The 16,383-nt window shown below is 52.0% G+C and overlaps 1 protein-coding gene across 1 annotated transcript; it reads left to right on the top strand.

The window, feature by feature from the left end:
* The first annotated feature begins 311 nt into the window (after nucleotides 1-311).
* Nucleotides 312-16,110, top strand: NIPSNAP1 (nipsnap homolog 1). The gene is made up of 10 exons (XM_024767959.1): nucleotides 312-437; nucleotides 7,778-7,905; nucleotides 8,105-8,150; nucleotides 8,402-8,496; nucleotides 11,613-11,683; nucleotides 11,829-11,969; nucleotides 12,273-12,304; nucleotides 12,656-12,750; nucleotides 14,050-14,133; nucleotides 15,775-16,110. The coding sequence occupies exons 1-10, from the start codon at nucleotides 340-342 to the stop codon at nucleotides 15,837-15,839; spliced, it is 855 nt and encodes a 284-aa protein (XP_024623727.1). The 5' UTR covers nucleotides 312-339; the 3' UTR covers nucleotides 15,840-16,110.
* The last annotated feature ends 273 nt before the right edge of the window (nucleotides 16,111-16,383 follow it).

The following is a 16,383-nucleotide window of genomic DNA, read 5'->3' as shown; positions in this document are numbered from 1 at the left end:
GGGCTTACTCGCCCTCTGCCGCTCATCCTTGAGTGCCCCGTTAAGAACCCCTCGTATTATTGTTCAATGCTCCCATTTTACCGGGGTGGACACCGAGGCCCAGAGTGGGCAAAGGGTTTGCTCCAGGTCACAGAGCAAGTCTGTAGCAGGGTTGCAGAGGCTCAGAGGACAAGAATCCGGACTTCTGCCCAGCATCTAAGTTGCTGAATGCACAGGGACTACACCCACCTGTCTGGGTGGAGAGGGGGCGGGCTACCAGGTGGGGCGGGGCTTACTCACGTTCCGCCTCCGCCGCCTGGTTCGGGGGCGGGGCCTTCCTCCAATCAGCAGCGCTCCAACATGGCTCCGCGTCTGTGCAGCATCTCTGCGGCGGCTCGGTGGCTGCTGGGGCGCCCGGGGCCCGGGGGCCGGGACGTTGCGGCTGTGGCTGCAGCGCGGTATGAGCCGGGCCGGGCCAGGCGGGGGCGGCGCGCGTGGGGGGTGCACGCGTGGGGGCCAGGGTCTGGGCTTGGGGGATGGGCAGAGACTCGGGCTTGTAATCTAGTGGTTAGAAGCCGAGCCATGGGGAGGAGGTCTGGTCAAAGAACGGGGGAGGTGGGAAAGGTATGCGCAGGGTCTTTGTCCTATTGGGTGCCTGGCTCTGGGCTAAGAATGAAGGGTAGGGTGAATGAGAGGGGCGGGTCCTGGGCCCTGGGGAGTGGGAGCTGTCAGAGGGCAGGAGGAGCGGCCCCTTCCCAGGCCTTTGTGGTGATTGTGAGATAGTCCCCCTGGGGGCTTCTAGGAGAGGCAGCACCTCCTTCCGGAAGTTCTGGGGGTAAGAGATATGGGGAGCAATGGGAGATCCCTAAAGGCCGTGGCTGCACAGATCCTTTGCTCTCCAACCCTGAACAGTAGAAATGGGGCAAAGGAGGCCTAAGAAAGGATGGGAGTTGCCCAAGGTCACTCCCCCTGCCATCCTGTGGCGACACTGGGTCTGGACCCAGGCCTCCTGACACCCCTGTGCTCTTTGCACCACAACTGGTGGCCTCCTGGGAGAGGGAGGCTGGCTGGGCCATGGGCTGGGCCTGGGCTTTTGTTTGGTCCCTGCTCTGGGCTGAGGCAGGGCTGGGCCTCCCTGACTCCGTCTCTAGTACCCTGTACTTCCCCCATCTCTGCTTTTACTACCCTGTACACACTTGCCTGTCCCTGCCACTAGAGCATCACCTCATATTTCTGTTTCCCCAGCCCCTGGCACAGGGCTCACAACAGTGTATGCTCAAGAACATTGGCCAAAGAAGTGAGGACACCTGTCCCCCCACCTGTGGAAAGGAGGGGTCTGTGTTGCCCAGCCACGCAGGCATGAAGCTGCAGAGTACTGTTAGGCTTTGCTGTGAGATGATCTAGAGTGCTGTGCAGTGGGGGTCAGGGGAGGCTGGGAAAGAGGAGCCAGGCATGTGCCCCCAACCTGACTGCCCAGTAATTGGGGAGAAAGCTGATAACATGGAGAGAGCCTAGAGTTTGCCCGGCACCAGCACATCTAACTCAGCCTTTTTCAGTGGGGTGACCTTGCATGAGTCATCTGGCCTCTTGAAGTCTCAGATTCCTAATCTGTAAAATGGGGGTGATAAAGTAGGATGTATTTCATAGAGTTGTTGAGGATTAACAAGGCCATGTGTGCGACGTACCCAGCCCCTGACGAATTTGCTGCAAATGTTGCCCCTCGCCCAAACCTGTGTCTCAAGCAATTTCTTCATGAGCCCCGAAGATGTCAGGGCTGAAGGGGCTTTGGGGAGATCACCTCCTGTGAGCCCCTTGTTTTCCAGATAAGGAAATGGAAGCTGGGGGCAGGACCACACTGCCCCAGGGCTACAAATTTGGTTGGTGGTAAAGCCATTTGTGTGGCAAATAGCCAGAGGCCACAAAAGGAGCATGGTACATTAAGGCAGCCTGCTGCTCCTCACTTAATCCACTCCTTAACCTTGGATGGGGCACTGAACCTCTGGGTTCCTTGGTTTCCTTCTCTGTAAAGTGGGGATGGAGATCCCTGCCTGGTGTTTTTCGTAGGATTGCTGTGCAGGTACTTGGATTAATACTTATCAAGTCCCTAAAGGACTGCTTCAAACTTACTTACTCCCTGGTCCCACCTTGGATACCTGGGAATCCTGCCGACCCTCCATCTGCCCCGTATCTCTCTGGAGTCACTAGAGGGGCCCTCTGGCCTCTGAGCTTTGGGGGCCACTGGGGTATAGACACAGTGTGGGCTTTGAAATCGTATAGACCTGGATTGGAATCCTCTTGGCCATTGATTAATTGTTCTCGAATAAGGCCTGGTACATCTCTGAGCCTCATTTTTCTCTATTTTGTTTTTGAGCCTCATTTTTCTCAAGAACATATTGTGAGGATCAGTTCTCAGCACATAGAAAGTGCTCAGTACACAGCAGTTGCTACCGCTGCATCAGTAATGCTCTCGTTAACAGAACTTTAGTTCTTCCGGTTTGTCTTCTAAAGACACACTTCAGGAACGATAAGCAGAAATGTGGCCCCTTTTTTAAAAAAATTTATTATTTTTGGCTGCATTGGGTCTTTGTTGCTACGCATGGGCTTTCTCTAGTTGTGGCGAGCGGGGGCTGCTCTTCGTTGCAGTGCGCGGACTTCTCATTGCCATGGCTTCTCTTGTTGTGGAGCGAAGGCTCTAGGCGCGCGGGCTTCGGTAGTTGCAGCATGTGGGCTCAGTAGTTGCGGCGCACAGGCTCTAGGGCACATGGGCTTCAGTAGTTGTGGCACGCGGGCTCAGTAGTTGTGGTACACAGACTTAGTTGCTCCGCATGTGGAATCTTCCCAGACCAGGGCTCAAACCCGTGTCCCCTGCACTGGAAGGCGGATTCGTTTTTTTTTTTTTAATTTATTTATTTATTTATTTATTTTTGGCTGTGTTGGGTCTTCGTTGCTGCGTGTGGGCCCTCTCTAGTTGCGGCAAGCAGGGGCTACTCTTCATTGTGGTGCATGGGCTTCTTATTGCCGTGACTTCTCTTGTTGTGGAGCACGAGCTCTAGGCACGTGGACCTCAGTAGTTGTGGCACGTGAGCTCAGTAGTTGTGGCTCGCAGGCTTAGTAGTTGTGGCGCACAGGCTTAATTGCTCTGCAGCATGTGGGACCTTCCTAGACCAGGGATCAAACCAGTGTCCCCTGCATTGGTAGGCAGATTCTTAACCAGTTCGCCACCAGGAAAGTCCTGTGGCCCCTTTTAGCCAACTCAAAACAGAAGAGTGTTTCAGGAATGTGCACAGAGCCAAACTTCCTAGCATATCAATCTAGAACATTCCAGAGCATTTTCATGTGGTGAGGCACCAGATCGTTGATCCCTATTGAGAGTGCAAATGTGTCTCAAAAGTTCTCATCTGGGACAGATATTTACTGAGCAACTCCCATGCTAAAAGCATTGTGCTGCTACCTTGAGGGGTGGAGAACGTCAGCTCTGGGCTTCCGGTGTGGCTGGGGAGACGAGACATATTCACATGAAAATGATGGAGGGGCTGAGGGCGAAATAGGAGAGGTTTTTTTTTGGTTTTTTTTTGGCCGAGCCCCACATGTGGGATTTTAGTTCCCCTGACCAGGGATCTAACCTGTGCCCCCTGCAGTGGAAGCACAGAGTCTTTTTTTTTTTTTTAATTGGAGTCAGAGTCTTAACCACTGGACCTCCAGGGAAGTCCCAGGAGAGATGTGTTTATGGAAAGGGTTGAACTGGTTTTTCTAGTCCTAAGGGGCATTCTTCTTTTTCTTTTTTAAATTTATTTAATTTATTTTATTTTTTGGCTGCATTGGGTCTTCATTGCTGCGCGCCGGCTTTCTCTAGTCGCGGCGAGCGGGGGCTGCTCTTCATTGCGGTGCGCGGGCTTATTGCAGTGGCGTCTCTTTGTTGCAGAGCTTGGGCTCTAGACGCGCAGACTTCAGTAGTTGTGGCATGAGGGCTCAGTAGTTGTGGCTTGCGGGCTCTAGAGCACAGGCTCAGTAGTTGTGGCGCACGGGCTTAGTTGCTCTGCAGCATGTGGAATCTTCCTGGACCAGGGCTCGGACCCGTGTCCTCTGCATTGGCAGGCGGGTTCTTAATACTGCACCACCAGGGAAGCCCCACCCTTGGGGCTTAATATATTCTTAATATAGTTTAGATACCAGACTCTTCGGTGTTTCTGGGATGATTTACTGAGATTACATGAAGAAAAGAAGGAAAGAAAGAAAGTTGGGACTGCCTTAGAGCAGTGATTTGCGGGCCCGATTGTGCATCAGAATCCCTTGGCAGGCTTGTTAAAACCCAGATTGCTAGGCCCACCCCCAGAGTTTCTGTCGCAGTAGGTCTGGGATGGGGCCTGAAAACTTCTAACACGTTCTCAGGTGTTGCTAACAATAGGGAATCTTGGCTCTGTGGTCACCAAATTTAAGAGGGAATTGGGGACTTCCCCGGCAGTCCAGTGGTTAAGACTCTGCACTTCCACTGCTGGGGGCATGGGTTCAGTCCCCGGTCAGTCAGGGAGCTAAGATCCCACATGCTGCATGGGGCGGCCAAAAAAATAAATAAATAAAAATTAAAAATAAAAAAAAAATGGGGAACTGACTCTGGAAAGCTTGGCAAAATAGATTAGAGCTAGAATCCCAAGTGGAGACATCCAGCCTTGTTTTATGGGCAGTAGGGATCCATAGAAGATTTTCAAGTGGACGAATAGCATCACAACCATGGTGCATTACAAAATTGATGGGCAGGTTAGGAAAAAAGGGAAAGAATGGGAGGCAGGAGCTCAGTTAGGAAGTTAGGTAGGAAGAGTGATATTAGCTGCACTGCCGTGTCTGCCCCATGTCTCTACAAGGCAATCCTATTGCTCTTATTTTATGGATGAGGTAAATGAGGCTCAGAGAGATGACGCTGGGCTGGGATTAGTCCTGGATTTGTCCAGAACCTGTGTTCTTAAGCACTAATTCTGCTGGTGGTGGTGGGGATGGAAAGGGCCCCTGAGTCCTGAGTCCACACTCTGAGCCAAGGTCCACACTTTCTCTCCTTTCTTACCTCTCAGATTTCATCATTTTCATGCACCCGTGTCCCCCCACACGCCTGCACTCATTCCTCAAACGTGGTCTGAGCACGTGCCGCGTCCCCAACACTTTTCCGGGCACTGGGGATACAGCAGGGATACACGAGACAGACAAGATCCCTATCCTCCTGGGGCTCTGCTTCTAGTGGGAGACAATAAACAAGGCACATAATAAACAAAAAATTCTATAACGTGTTAGAAGGAGCTACAGAAAAATAGAGAGCAGGGTGAGAAGAGTTGGGGAGTTCAGGGACAGGAGAATGTTGTGATTTCATTGAGAGAGTGAAATTTGAACTCTTGAAAATGTGAACCCTCGGATGCTAGCTTCAAGTTCAGACCCTGCCCTGGGATATTCTTGGGACTTGTAGAAAAGATCTTTAGAGATAGGCTGCTCTACCCTGCTCTTTTTGCACATGGGGAAACGGAGACCCAGAGGCAGGAAAGATTAGACAGTGGTGGGAGGAGATGGGAGCCCATCAGAGCTCCTGGACCCCCTCACTCCCTAGCCCCCGGGGTCCCAGGCTCTCTCTTCAGGGCTCGCCACTTGGCTGTTTATCTTGGTCAGTGCTGATGTTAATAAATTACTCAAAGCCCAGTCCTTGGAGCAAAGGTCTTGGTTGACAAATAGTAGGAGTGGCTGCCCTCCCTGTCACCACCCCTTCCAGCGGAAGCAGCCTCTCTACATTCAGACCAAAGGTCAGGTCCCTCTGCCGTGGCTTTGTTAAAAACACCTGGTTCTTCACAGTATCTACCTGATGCTAGTTCCCCAGGTTGGTGCCAGATCTGAGGTGGGGCTGACTATAGAGGAAAGAGATCTGGGTTCTTTCCTGAGCTCTCTGTCCCTGATTTGCTATGTGACCTGGGGACAAGTTTCTTAACCCTCCCACCTCCGACCTTCTATTTTCTCATCTTGAAAATGGGGGCATTAATAATATCAACATTATGATATCCTTACATAGATTCAGCGGGATCATGTTAAGCTGATCACAGGTCCCTGGCACAGAGGATATCCTCAGCCAGCGTTAGCCATAGTGAGGCTCCCTTATTCTGGTCCCAGATTTTTCACAGACTACATCAACCATCTGATGATAACTGTCTGTTTTTTGTTAATGAAGCAAAAACACACAAAATGATAGAAAGCCTATGAATTTGGAAATACTTTAAACAGTTTTTCTTACCTTTACAAAACATTATAATGAATAACGAAAAGTTTAACCATCTTCCTCTTCCCTCTCCCAGGTAAGCAGTGTTAACAGTTTGGGACTGGGAGTTCCTGGGCAGTTCAGTGGTTGGGACTTGGCACTTTCACCGCTGTGGCCAGGTTTCAGTCCCTGGTCAGGGAACTAGGATCTCGCAGGCTGCTTGGCGTGGCCAAAAACCAACCAACCAACCAACCAACGAAAAGCAGTCTGGGACAGATTGTAACTTATCTTTCTCTATGCTTATACAAATATTTCACCACTTTAAGATGCTTTTTAAATTTTATCAGTCCCAGTACTTGCTCCATATTTTGGAAAAAAGCAATACTTTGATTTACAAAACGTTTATCCTAGCCACAGAAAAGGCTTGCAAAAGGAGAGGACTTGCTGATGGGGCCCCCACTGCCAGGCTCCTTGGCTAGAAATCATCCAGCGGGAGGCTAGTGTTTCAGGCCTGGCTACAAACTGCACCACTGCTGTTAAGTAAGATGATTTACCACATTTGGCAGCCTAAAAGTAATCCCCACCCCTGCTGGGACCTTGTGTGGGGAGTGCAGTTATGATCTGGCAGGACCTGGTGGTTGGTCCCCCTGCTCTGAACAAGGCACCTCATTCATTCATTCATTCTCACAGCAACATAGCAATGTGCACAGGGCAGATATTTGTCAGTTAAGTGTTGGCTGGATGAGTGAATGAATCTTGCCTTGTGATGCCTTTGACCCCCTCTACCTGCCTTTATCTGCCAAATCAGCCCTGGAGATTTGGAGACTGGCCAGATCACCTCCTCTGGAGGGCCAACCCAGACTTCCAGAGGCCAAGTTCAGGCTCACACATCTGGGCTCTCCCAGAGACCTCTGGCTGTAACTGTGTTCCAAGGTCCACTTCTCCCAGCAGACTGTGACCTCCTCAAGGACAAAATGTGCTTGTCTTGGGCTCTCCATTTGTGGGGCTGGGATTGGGCACAGGCCAGGTGTAGTGTGAGCACCAGGGAGGACGGTGAGTGCAGCCCTCTCGTCAGAGGGGACAGAAATTGCAAAGAAAGCACAGAGTGAAAGAGCCTGGTGGGTTCAGGGAGAAGCATAGCTGGAGAGTGGGATACACAGGTTGGGAATGGACAGGATGGGAGGCTGCCAAGGTAGGTTGGGCTGTCATGGGCTTTGGACATCAGGCAAGATGGGTGCGGGGTTGATCCTCTTGGCAAGGGATGCAGTTGTGTGGTCCAAGTGGAGGACCTCTTGGAAAGGGGTGAATTGGAGGCAGGGGGGCTGGAGAGAGAGGCGGGAGGTGGGGCTGCCTCTCCTGGCCTCCTGAGTCTCTGCAGAGCTTCAAGAAGTGAACTGGGGAGCCAGGATCTCTGTAGAAAGGACCACCTGTGCTCAGCCGGCTCCAATGATATGACATCTTCTGGAGCTGCCATGGGATTCCATGGCTTCATTCCCAGAAATGTGTGTCACTAGCATTGGGGAGCAAGGCATCTGAGCAGATGTAAGCAGGTCCCCCCTGAACTCTGTCCCGCAGCTTCTATTCCAAGGACAATGAAGGCAGCTGGTTCCGTTCTCTGTTCGTACACAAGGTGGATCCCCGGAAGGACGCCCACTCCACCCTGCTGTCCAAGAAGGAGACCAGCAACCTCTACAAGATCCAGTGTGAGTGGCTGCTGAGTTGGCCAGCCCGCCCTCCCAGGGCCTCTGGGGGCCTGCAAGGCTCTGGCTGGGACTTGAGAGGGTCTGGGACATCCCGAGCTGTCCTGGAAGCCCATACCCTGTGGGGCTACCCCCAGCACAGCTCCCCACAGACACCTCGCTCCCCCTCGCTTCACCTCCTGCTCTCTATCCTCTGTTGCAGTTCACAATGTGAAGCCTGAGTATCTGGATGCCTACAACAGCCTGACGTGAGCTGACCCTAACCCCTAACCCTCATGTCCCAGTCCCTGCTTGGGTGGGGACCTCTATCCAAGCCCTGTTCTCCGTGCAGAAATCCAGGGGGGTGTAGATTTCAGAGCCACACGTCCTCTCGTGCAGCCTCTGCATCTTAGAGATGGGGAGACTGAGGCCCAACTCTGCGGGCCTGAGTTGGAAGCCTCATCTCAGGGGCTCTGGTGGCTGGTGTGAGCCCTCCCCCTTCTCTGTGCCCCTCCCACAGGGAGGCTGTGCTGCCCAAGCTGCACCTGGATGAGGATTACCCCTGCTCACTCGTGGGCAACTGGAACACATGGTACGGGGAGCAGGACCAGGCAGGTGAGCTGTCCACCCCGCAGCGCCACTGCTGCCCAGCCCAGGTGGCTGCCCTCCACTCCCTCTGCAGCGGCACCCAGAGGGGTCTTTCTAAGTGTAGCCCTCGTCAGCTCACTCTCCTGCCCAAACATCTGTGGCAGCTCCCTCTGCCCTTGGGGTGCCCCACGAGGCTCTTGAGCCCTTCCCTGCCCAGCGTCAAGCCTTGTCTCGCCACGTCCTCCTGCTCGCTGCACCATCCCACCCAGGACTCCTTTCTGTTCTTCAGATGGATAGTTTCTCCCTCTAGTTCCATGCTCTTGTTCATGCTGTTTCGTCAGCCTGAAGCATTCTTTCTCCTTTGCCTCCTCCTGGAGACAGGAGGAGACATCACCTCCTCCTGGAAGCCTCCCCTGATTCCCTCCACCCCAGCTGGGTGAGGCACCTCTCCTGGCTCCCCAGCCCCCAGGACTTGCCTCTTCACAGCCCTGATCATGTGCCTTGTTCTGTCTGTCTCCCCGTGGAGGTGGTGAGTTCCGGGAGGGCGAGGGCCCTGCCTTTCTTCACCACTGAACCCCCGGTATGCCGTACATATTTGTGGAATAAAAGGGACTCTTGTCTGAGCTGGTTCCTTACAGCTTCCCAGCGGTACCCCAAGCATGCCCCATCCCACCCCAACATGCCCACCTCAGTTGGCACCAGCTTTGAGGACCCACACATGAATTTGGTTCACTCACAGCATCACAGCCACTTACAGGGGCCTTGGCATTTAGATCTGCACTGTCCAGGAAAGTAACCACTAACCACATGTAGCTACTTAAATTTAAATTGGGTAAAGTTAAAATGAAAAATTCAGTTCCTCAGTCACACTAGCCACATTTCAAGTGCCCATTGATAGAAATATGTGGCTCATGGCTACTGTCTTGGATGGCACAGTTGTAGAACTTTTCCATCATAGTAGGAAGTCCTTTTGGACAGTGCTGATTAGACTGCATACAGCACAGGGAGCTCCTCTGGTGCAGCCTTGATAGAGGGTCCTCTATGCTTCCCTTGAACACTCACAGCTATGGGGAGCTCACTACCACACAAGCCAACTTATCTCATCCTTCAACTACCCTGATAATTGTATGTGTTCTTTTTGTTTGTTTGTTTTTTAAATCTGTGATCTGCAGTTAGGTAGATTCTCATAATCATTTATTCTGTTTCAGTAACAATCACTGACACATTAATAGTGGGGTAGGAGAAAAGCTGTCTTCCGTTCCAGCCCCTACAGTTTCCCCATTTTAGGTACAACCTAATCAGTTGCAGCAGTACTTCTTGGATTCTTCTAAGTATCTGCTAATTGAGAAATGAACTTTGAGGAATGAGAGCGTGAATTTTAAAGCATGTCCTATATTTTGTGTATCTCGAGGGGTTGTCCCCTTTGTAGAATCATCTGGGGAGCAGATCCACTGAGCCACCCCCTGGGAGTAGGGCTCAGGAATCTACATTTTAATGAATTTGTAGATTCGGGGTTTTTGTAAAAAACCTCCAATCCATCATCTAGATGGACCACTATCATTGTTAGAAAATTCTTTCTTCTCATGGGCCTTGGATGCCCTCCTTGTAACTTTTACCTCTTGGCCCCTAGAATTAGGCTAATGCCTCTTCCACAGGTCAGCATTCCTGGTCTTAATCGACTGCCATCCATACAGTACTTTTGCTGTTTCCCTTGGGAAAGAGGCCTTTAAACCATAGGGTCAGACCATTTTGCAAGTGGGAAAATCAAGGCAGAGATGGAGTCGAAAGGCAGGTGAGCGACCAGCTGGGGATAAGTAACAAGAGTCTGAAATGCCAAGCCACTGGCCAGCCAAATGCTCTCAGCCTTAGCCTGCCCGATTGACCTTTTAGGGACCTTGCTCCCTTGGCCCCAGCCATGCTCCCAAGCATGACAAGACTGTTCCTTCTCTTGCACACAGGCTAGGTTTCTTTATTACTGGAAGGTGTATCAGGGTTTTCCTGGGGCTGCTGTAAAAAGTACCAACTACTGGTAGGCTTAAAACAACAGAAATCTATTCTCTCAAGTTCTGGAGCCCAGAAGTCTGAAATCAAGGTGTCGGTAGGGGCATGCTCCCTCCAAAGGCTCTAGGGGAGAATCTTTTCTTGCCTTTTCCAGCTTCTAGTGGTGGCCGGAAATCCCTGGCACTCCTTGGCTCACAGATGCATTGCTCCAATCTCTGCCTCCTTAGTCACATGGTGTTCTCCCTGGGTGTCTGTCTTCACGTGGCGTTGCCCTCTGTGTCCAAGTCTCCCTCTTCTTATAAGGACATCAGTCATTGAAGTTAGGGCCAACCCAATATGACCTCACCTTAGCTTGACTACCACTAGAAAGACCCTATTTCAAATAAGGTCACATTCTGAGGTTCTGGGTTGGCATGAATTTGGGGGTGGGGGTGGAGGACACTCTTTAACCCAGTACAGAGACTGTGATAAAATATGCAAATGGTACAAAGAGTTTGCAATGAAAAGTAAGCCTCCCTCCTGCCTGTGAACCCCAGGCCTCAGTTCTTTGCCCCAAGGGCATCTCCTGTCACAATCTCGATGGCTCTCCATCAAGAGGTGGTACATAGACCAGCATCTCTGGATATGTTCTTCCCCCTCTAAACACACGTGGTACCATACCTCACATGCTGTTCTGTTCCTTAGTTTTTTTCCTTTAATTCAGTGTTTTGGAGTCATCCATCTCTGCCCATCAGACCTACCCCTTCCTTTGGCCCAGCCTGTCCCTCACAGGCTTGGTGGTCTGCTTTATGCATTCGCAGCTCCTAGGGTACAAGTTCATGTCTGATCCTCTTGTTGCTACTTAAAGAAGTTTGGGTGGGAGCGTTATTCTCATTTTCAAGATGAGGACATTGAGTCCTAGAGGGGTCAAAGGCCACCTGGCAAAGCTGCACCTCAAACCTAGGTCTCCGGGTCTTGTGTCTGGCTTTTCCCCATGCCTAGAGCTGCCCCCACCAAGGCAGAGGGAACTCAGAGAGTCCTGGTGCTATAGGGAACCAGACTGGAGCCTCCCCTTTTACATACACACCTAACCAGCCTCGGGGTAAGCAGGGCAGGGTCCCCGCAGCCCCCTGACCTGTACCGTCCTCCCTGCCTCCCAACAGTGCACCTGTGGCGATTCTCAGGTGGCTACCCAGCCCTCATGGACTGCATGAACAAGCTCAAAAACAACAAGGTATGTTGGCATACACTCGGCGAACCTCTCCAGATGCTGGTTCTGGCTCAGCCCTGTGCTGGGGGCTGCCTCTGTCACCCTGTGAGACACACCGATGGGGCCGGGGCACTTCCTGGCTGCCGTGCCCAAACCACCATGCCCGCAGGAGTACCTAGAGTTCCGAAAGGAGCGGAGCCAGATGCTGCTGTCCAGGAGGAACCAGCTGCTCCTCGAGTTCAGCTTCTGGAACGAGCCACAGCCTAGAGACGGCCCCAACATCTACGAGCTGAGGACGTACAAGCTCAAGGTGCCTCCCCCACCAGCTCCCCGCCTGTCTCCCACCCTTCCTGCAGCAGCGCTGCTTTCCTGGTACCCTGAGGTGGGTGGGCCTGGTGCCCCAGCACCTAGATTGGGGCTGCTGGCTCCAGAACAGAGGTGTGTGTGCATGTGTGCACATGTGCACACCCAGGCGTGAGTCAGGGCCCCATGAATAAGGTGAAGCGGCCCCAGGAGCTGCAGAGACATGACAGTTTCCCATCCCCACCCAACAGTGATGCTTGAAATACCAGAAGGGGGCTCATTCTCCTCCTCTGCTCTGGTTCTCTTTCAGCCAGGAACCATGATCGAATGGGGGAACAACTGGTGAGTGGTGGTTCTGGGGAGTTGGGGGTACCCTGCCCACCTGCCCCATCAAGGCCCCTGGTGGACCACCTTTCCCAGGGCCCTGTAGCAGGGAACCCATCATCCTCCATGCCATCTCCAGGAGATGGTGATGATCCAACCAGGGGGGTGAGGATTCTCTAGACCACTGTGGTAGAACACCCAGCCAGCGGCTGCACCTCCGTCACCCTGGTCCCTGATCATTTCTGAGAGCCAAGGGCCCTACCTCAGGTTCCTCCCTTGATGTGTAACTGAGAAACCAGCCTGGGAACACCCCGGAGGGCCCTTTGCACCGGCCCTGGCCTCTGCCCCACACTTTTCTGCCATCCCCAGGGCTCGGGCCATCAAGTACCGGCAGGAGAACCAGGAGGCAGTGGGCGGCTTCTTCTCGCAGATAGGAGAGCTATACGTTGTGCACCATCTCTGGGGTAGGCTGGGGACCCTCCAGGACCCTCTGTGGCCCCCTTTCTCCACTCTCAGTCCATGTCAACAATGCGAATACATTAGGGCCCTTGTGGAGCTTACATTCCAGCAGAGGGAGATACCACCTCAGACATAAAGTAACAAAAAAGATAATTTCAGATTATTACAAATCATAAAGAGAGAGGGAGAAATAATGAAGAAAATATGGGAAGTTTCATTGGCTTAGATAGACTAGAACACCTCTCTAAGGAGGTGAAATGTAAGCTCAGCTAAAGGATGAGGAGTCAGCAGTGAATTGCCAGGGAAGGGTATTCCAAGTAGAGGGAACAACATGTGCAAAGGCCCTGCGGCGGGGAAAGGCCTTCAGGGTTTTGAGGAGTGCAAAGGAGGCCTGTGTGAAGGGAGTGGGGAAGAGAATGGGAAGATGTGGATCGACCAGGTTAGACTAGGTCTTGCAGGCCATGGGGATGAGATGAGTTGGGATTTATTTTTTTTCTTTTTCTCTTTTTTTTTGGCTGCACCGCGAGGCTTGAGGGATCTTAGTTCCCCAACCAGAGATCGAACCTGATCCCCCTGCACTGGAAGTGTAGAGTCCTAACCACTGGACCATCAGGGAATTCCTGGGATTTATAACTTCAGCGGGCGACTGCTGCAGCGTTTCAAGCAGCATGAAATGACCTGATTTGTGTTCTAATGGTTCCTCTGGCTGCCATGTGCTTTGTTGGGAGCACTTTGTAGGGGAGCAAGAGAGGATGTGGGGCATCAGGAGATGGTTATAGTAGCTCAGGGGGGAGAGGATGGTGGCCTGGCCTAAGGTGCTGACAGTGAGGATGCTGAGAAGTCCACAGATTCTTTGGTCTGGAGGTGGAACCAATCGGACTGGTGGATGAATTGTCTGTCTGGGTTGGGGGAGGGAGAGAGGACCCCAGGACACCAAGACTCCTGTTTGAGCAGCTCTGTATTGCTTACTGAGACCCTTGGAGGAGCAGGTTGGAGAGTCAGGAGTGTACTTTTGGTCCTTAGAAGTGTTACCTTTGAGACACTGACACATCTGAGTGGAAATGTCAAGTGGACACTGGATAGTCGAGTCTAGAGCTCAAGGGAGAGTTCTGGGCTGGAAATACACAAGAAATGTACTGATTGGATGAGATTGTCAAAGCAGACAGTATTTGCTAACAGTTGGAGGCATCTGGGGAGGAAGAGACAGCAGGGCAGGGTTTGGGGCACTGGAAGGAGGGCCTTGTGCTGGGTACAGGCTCAGATCCTCTGTGCCTCAGGAATGAGCCTATGCCTTCCCCCCACAGCCTATAAAGACCTGCAGTCTCGGGAGGAGACCAGAAATGCTGCCTGGAGGAAGAGGGGCTGGGACGAAAATGTCTACTACACAGGTGAGCACCTCCTCTGAGGTCATCTGCCAAGAGCCCTATCTGAGGATGGAATCCCCTCTGCAAGTAGATCTGACCTCGTTTGATTACCTCTCGTGATGGAGAACTCACTTTCAGGACAATGAGTTAGTAGGTTCCTGTCCTGGTGGCATGCTCCCCGGGATGCAGGCTGTCCTGGGTGAGTGCCCTAAGGGGCAATAACACAGCCAGGTGGTCCCTGCCTCAGAGAAGTGCTGTAGTTGAGCACACAGTGTGACCTTGGGCCTGGTTCTTCACCTCACTGATGCTGTTTTCAATCTGTAAGGTGGCAATGGTGAGAAAGCCTCCCTCAGAGGGCTGGAGAAGCTAATTTATGAAAAGTGCTTGGCCTAGACTCTGGCGCAGAGGAAGCGCACAGTCAATTTTTTCGAGCAAGTTTTTTGCCTACAGCATTTGCCACTTTGCAGGGACCCCTGGGAACCACCTGGAGTCAGTAGGTGCTGGGTGAGCACTCACTGTGTACCAGGGACTGGGGTGGGCGGGAGTTGGGAGGCAGAGAATGCCCTGCCCTTAAGGAACTTACAGCTGAGCTTCCACACTTACGAGCTGGTGTGTGGGAGAATGCACCTCCTGAAGGAGTTAGCGGGAGCCTCGCTCTTCCAAGTGTGGTCCCAAATGACAGTGTCAGCATCCCCTGGAAGTTTGTTAGAAATGCCCAATCTCAACCCCCTACCTCCCCGCACTGAATCAAGATCTGCACTTGCACGAGAACTGTAGGTAATTTGTAAGCATGGTAAAGTTTAACTGCACTGAGCAGGAGGAAAGAGCCTGACCTTCTGGTGACCTTGGGGTGACCCACTCTGAGCTGCAGTGTCCCCACCTGTAAAATGAGTCAGTTGAACTAAATCAGTGTTTTTCAAACTTTAGCCCCTTGAGGACACCCTCACAGCTTTTGTCCTGCCAATTTTCTTCTGCTACAATTATTTTCTTGATCTCATCCTTTAAATCCCCCTGCTTTGTTCTTCACCTAGCTTTGTCCTAAGCAATAATATCTGTGAAATCACTTTTAAGCTATGCTGGTTGTTTTTTCACATACGTAGGAAGTAAATACATAATTATGAAAAAAATTTTTAATAAATTTATTTATTCATTCATTTATTTATTTATGGCTGTGTTGGGTCTTTGTTGCTGCGTGCAGGCTTTCTCTAGTTGCGGCGAGCGCGGGCTACTCTTTGTTGCGGTGCGCGGGCTTCTTATTGCGGTGGCTTCTCTTGTTGTGGAGGACAGGCTCTAGGCATGTGGGCTTCAGTAGTTGCAGCACACAGGCTCAGTAGTTGTGGCGCACAGGCTGAGTTGCTCCACGGCATGTGGGATCTTCCCGGACCAGGGCTCGAACCCGTGTCCCCTGCACTGGCAGGCGGATTCTTAACTACTGCACCACCAGGGAAGTCCCAATTATGAAAAATTTTAAAATCTGCCTTTCATCACAGCCTAAGTCCCCTCATATCCCCCAGTTTGGGAGATGTGGCGCTCTCCATGGGCCATTCCAGGAGAGCAGTGGGGTTTCCCTGTCTCAGCATCCCAGGCCTCCTCCTCCTTCAGGGGCTAGTTTTGGGCGGTTGGCTCACCTCAGCCCCCTCGTGACCTCTGCCTCTCTCTCTGCAGTCCCCCTGGTTCGACACATGGAGTCTCGGATCATGATCCCTTTGAAGATCTCACCTCTCCAGTGATGCTGCCGCTGCCTCCACCTCCTCCCAGCTCTCCCTCAGGGTAGCCATGGACAGAGGAGATCCCAGCCCTGATGTCTTGGTTTTCTCTCAGACTCTGTGGACTCTGGAAGTAGTGCTCAGCTCAGAGAAGGGGGAGCTGAAGGATGATGGGGTTCTGAGGACTCGCAGCCCTGTCCAGACCCTTCCCACCTTCCCCGCACACCTGTTCCCCTTGCTGGAAGCAGTTGTTAATTTCTCTGAATGAAGAACAGCAACCTTTTGTGTCTTTTCACATTTTCCCCTAAGATTCCTCTTCTCAAGGCCACCAGTCCATAATCATCACCATGGAAATCCTCAGCTTTGCTTAAGTTGTACAAAAGGTAGTGTGTCCATTGGTTAGAGGTGGGGTGGGAAGGGAGGAGGTCAGACCAGGCCAGGCTCTCAGGAATTCCCTGGTCTCTACTCGGCCACCCACTTGGTGGACAGTCTGAGCCAAGTCCCTTCTGCTGGAGAAAAGCCTAGAACTGCCTCAAGAAGCAAAAGGGAAAACCCTCAAGTTAGCTAA

This window comes from Neophocaena asiaeorientalis, unplaced genomic scaffold (assembly GCF_003031525.2).
Source record: "Neophocaena asiaeorientalis asiaeorientalis breed wild unplaced genomic scaffold, Neophocaena_asiaeorientalis_V1.1 scaffold828, whole genome shotgun sequence".
Classification (NCBI taxonomy): domain Eukaryota; kingdom Metazoa; phylum Chordata; class Mammalia; order Artiodactyla; family Phocoenidae; genus Neophocaena; species Neophocaena asiaeorientalis.
The sequence above is the reverse complement of the archived record's forward strand: the minus strand, read 5'-3'. Positions and strand labels throughout refer to the sequence as shown.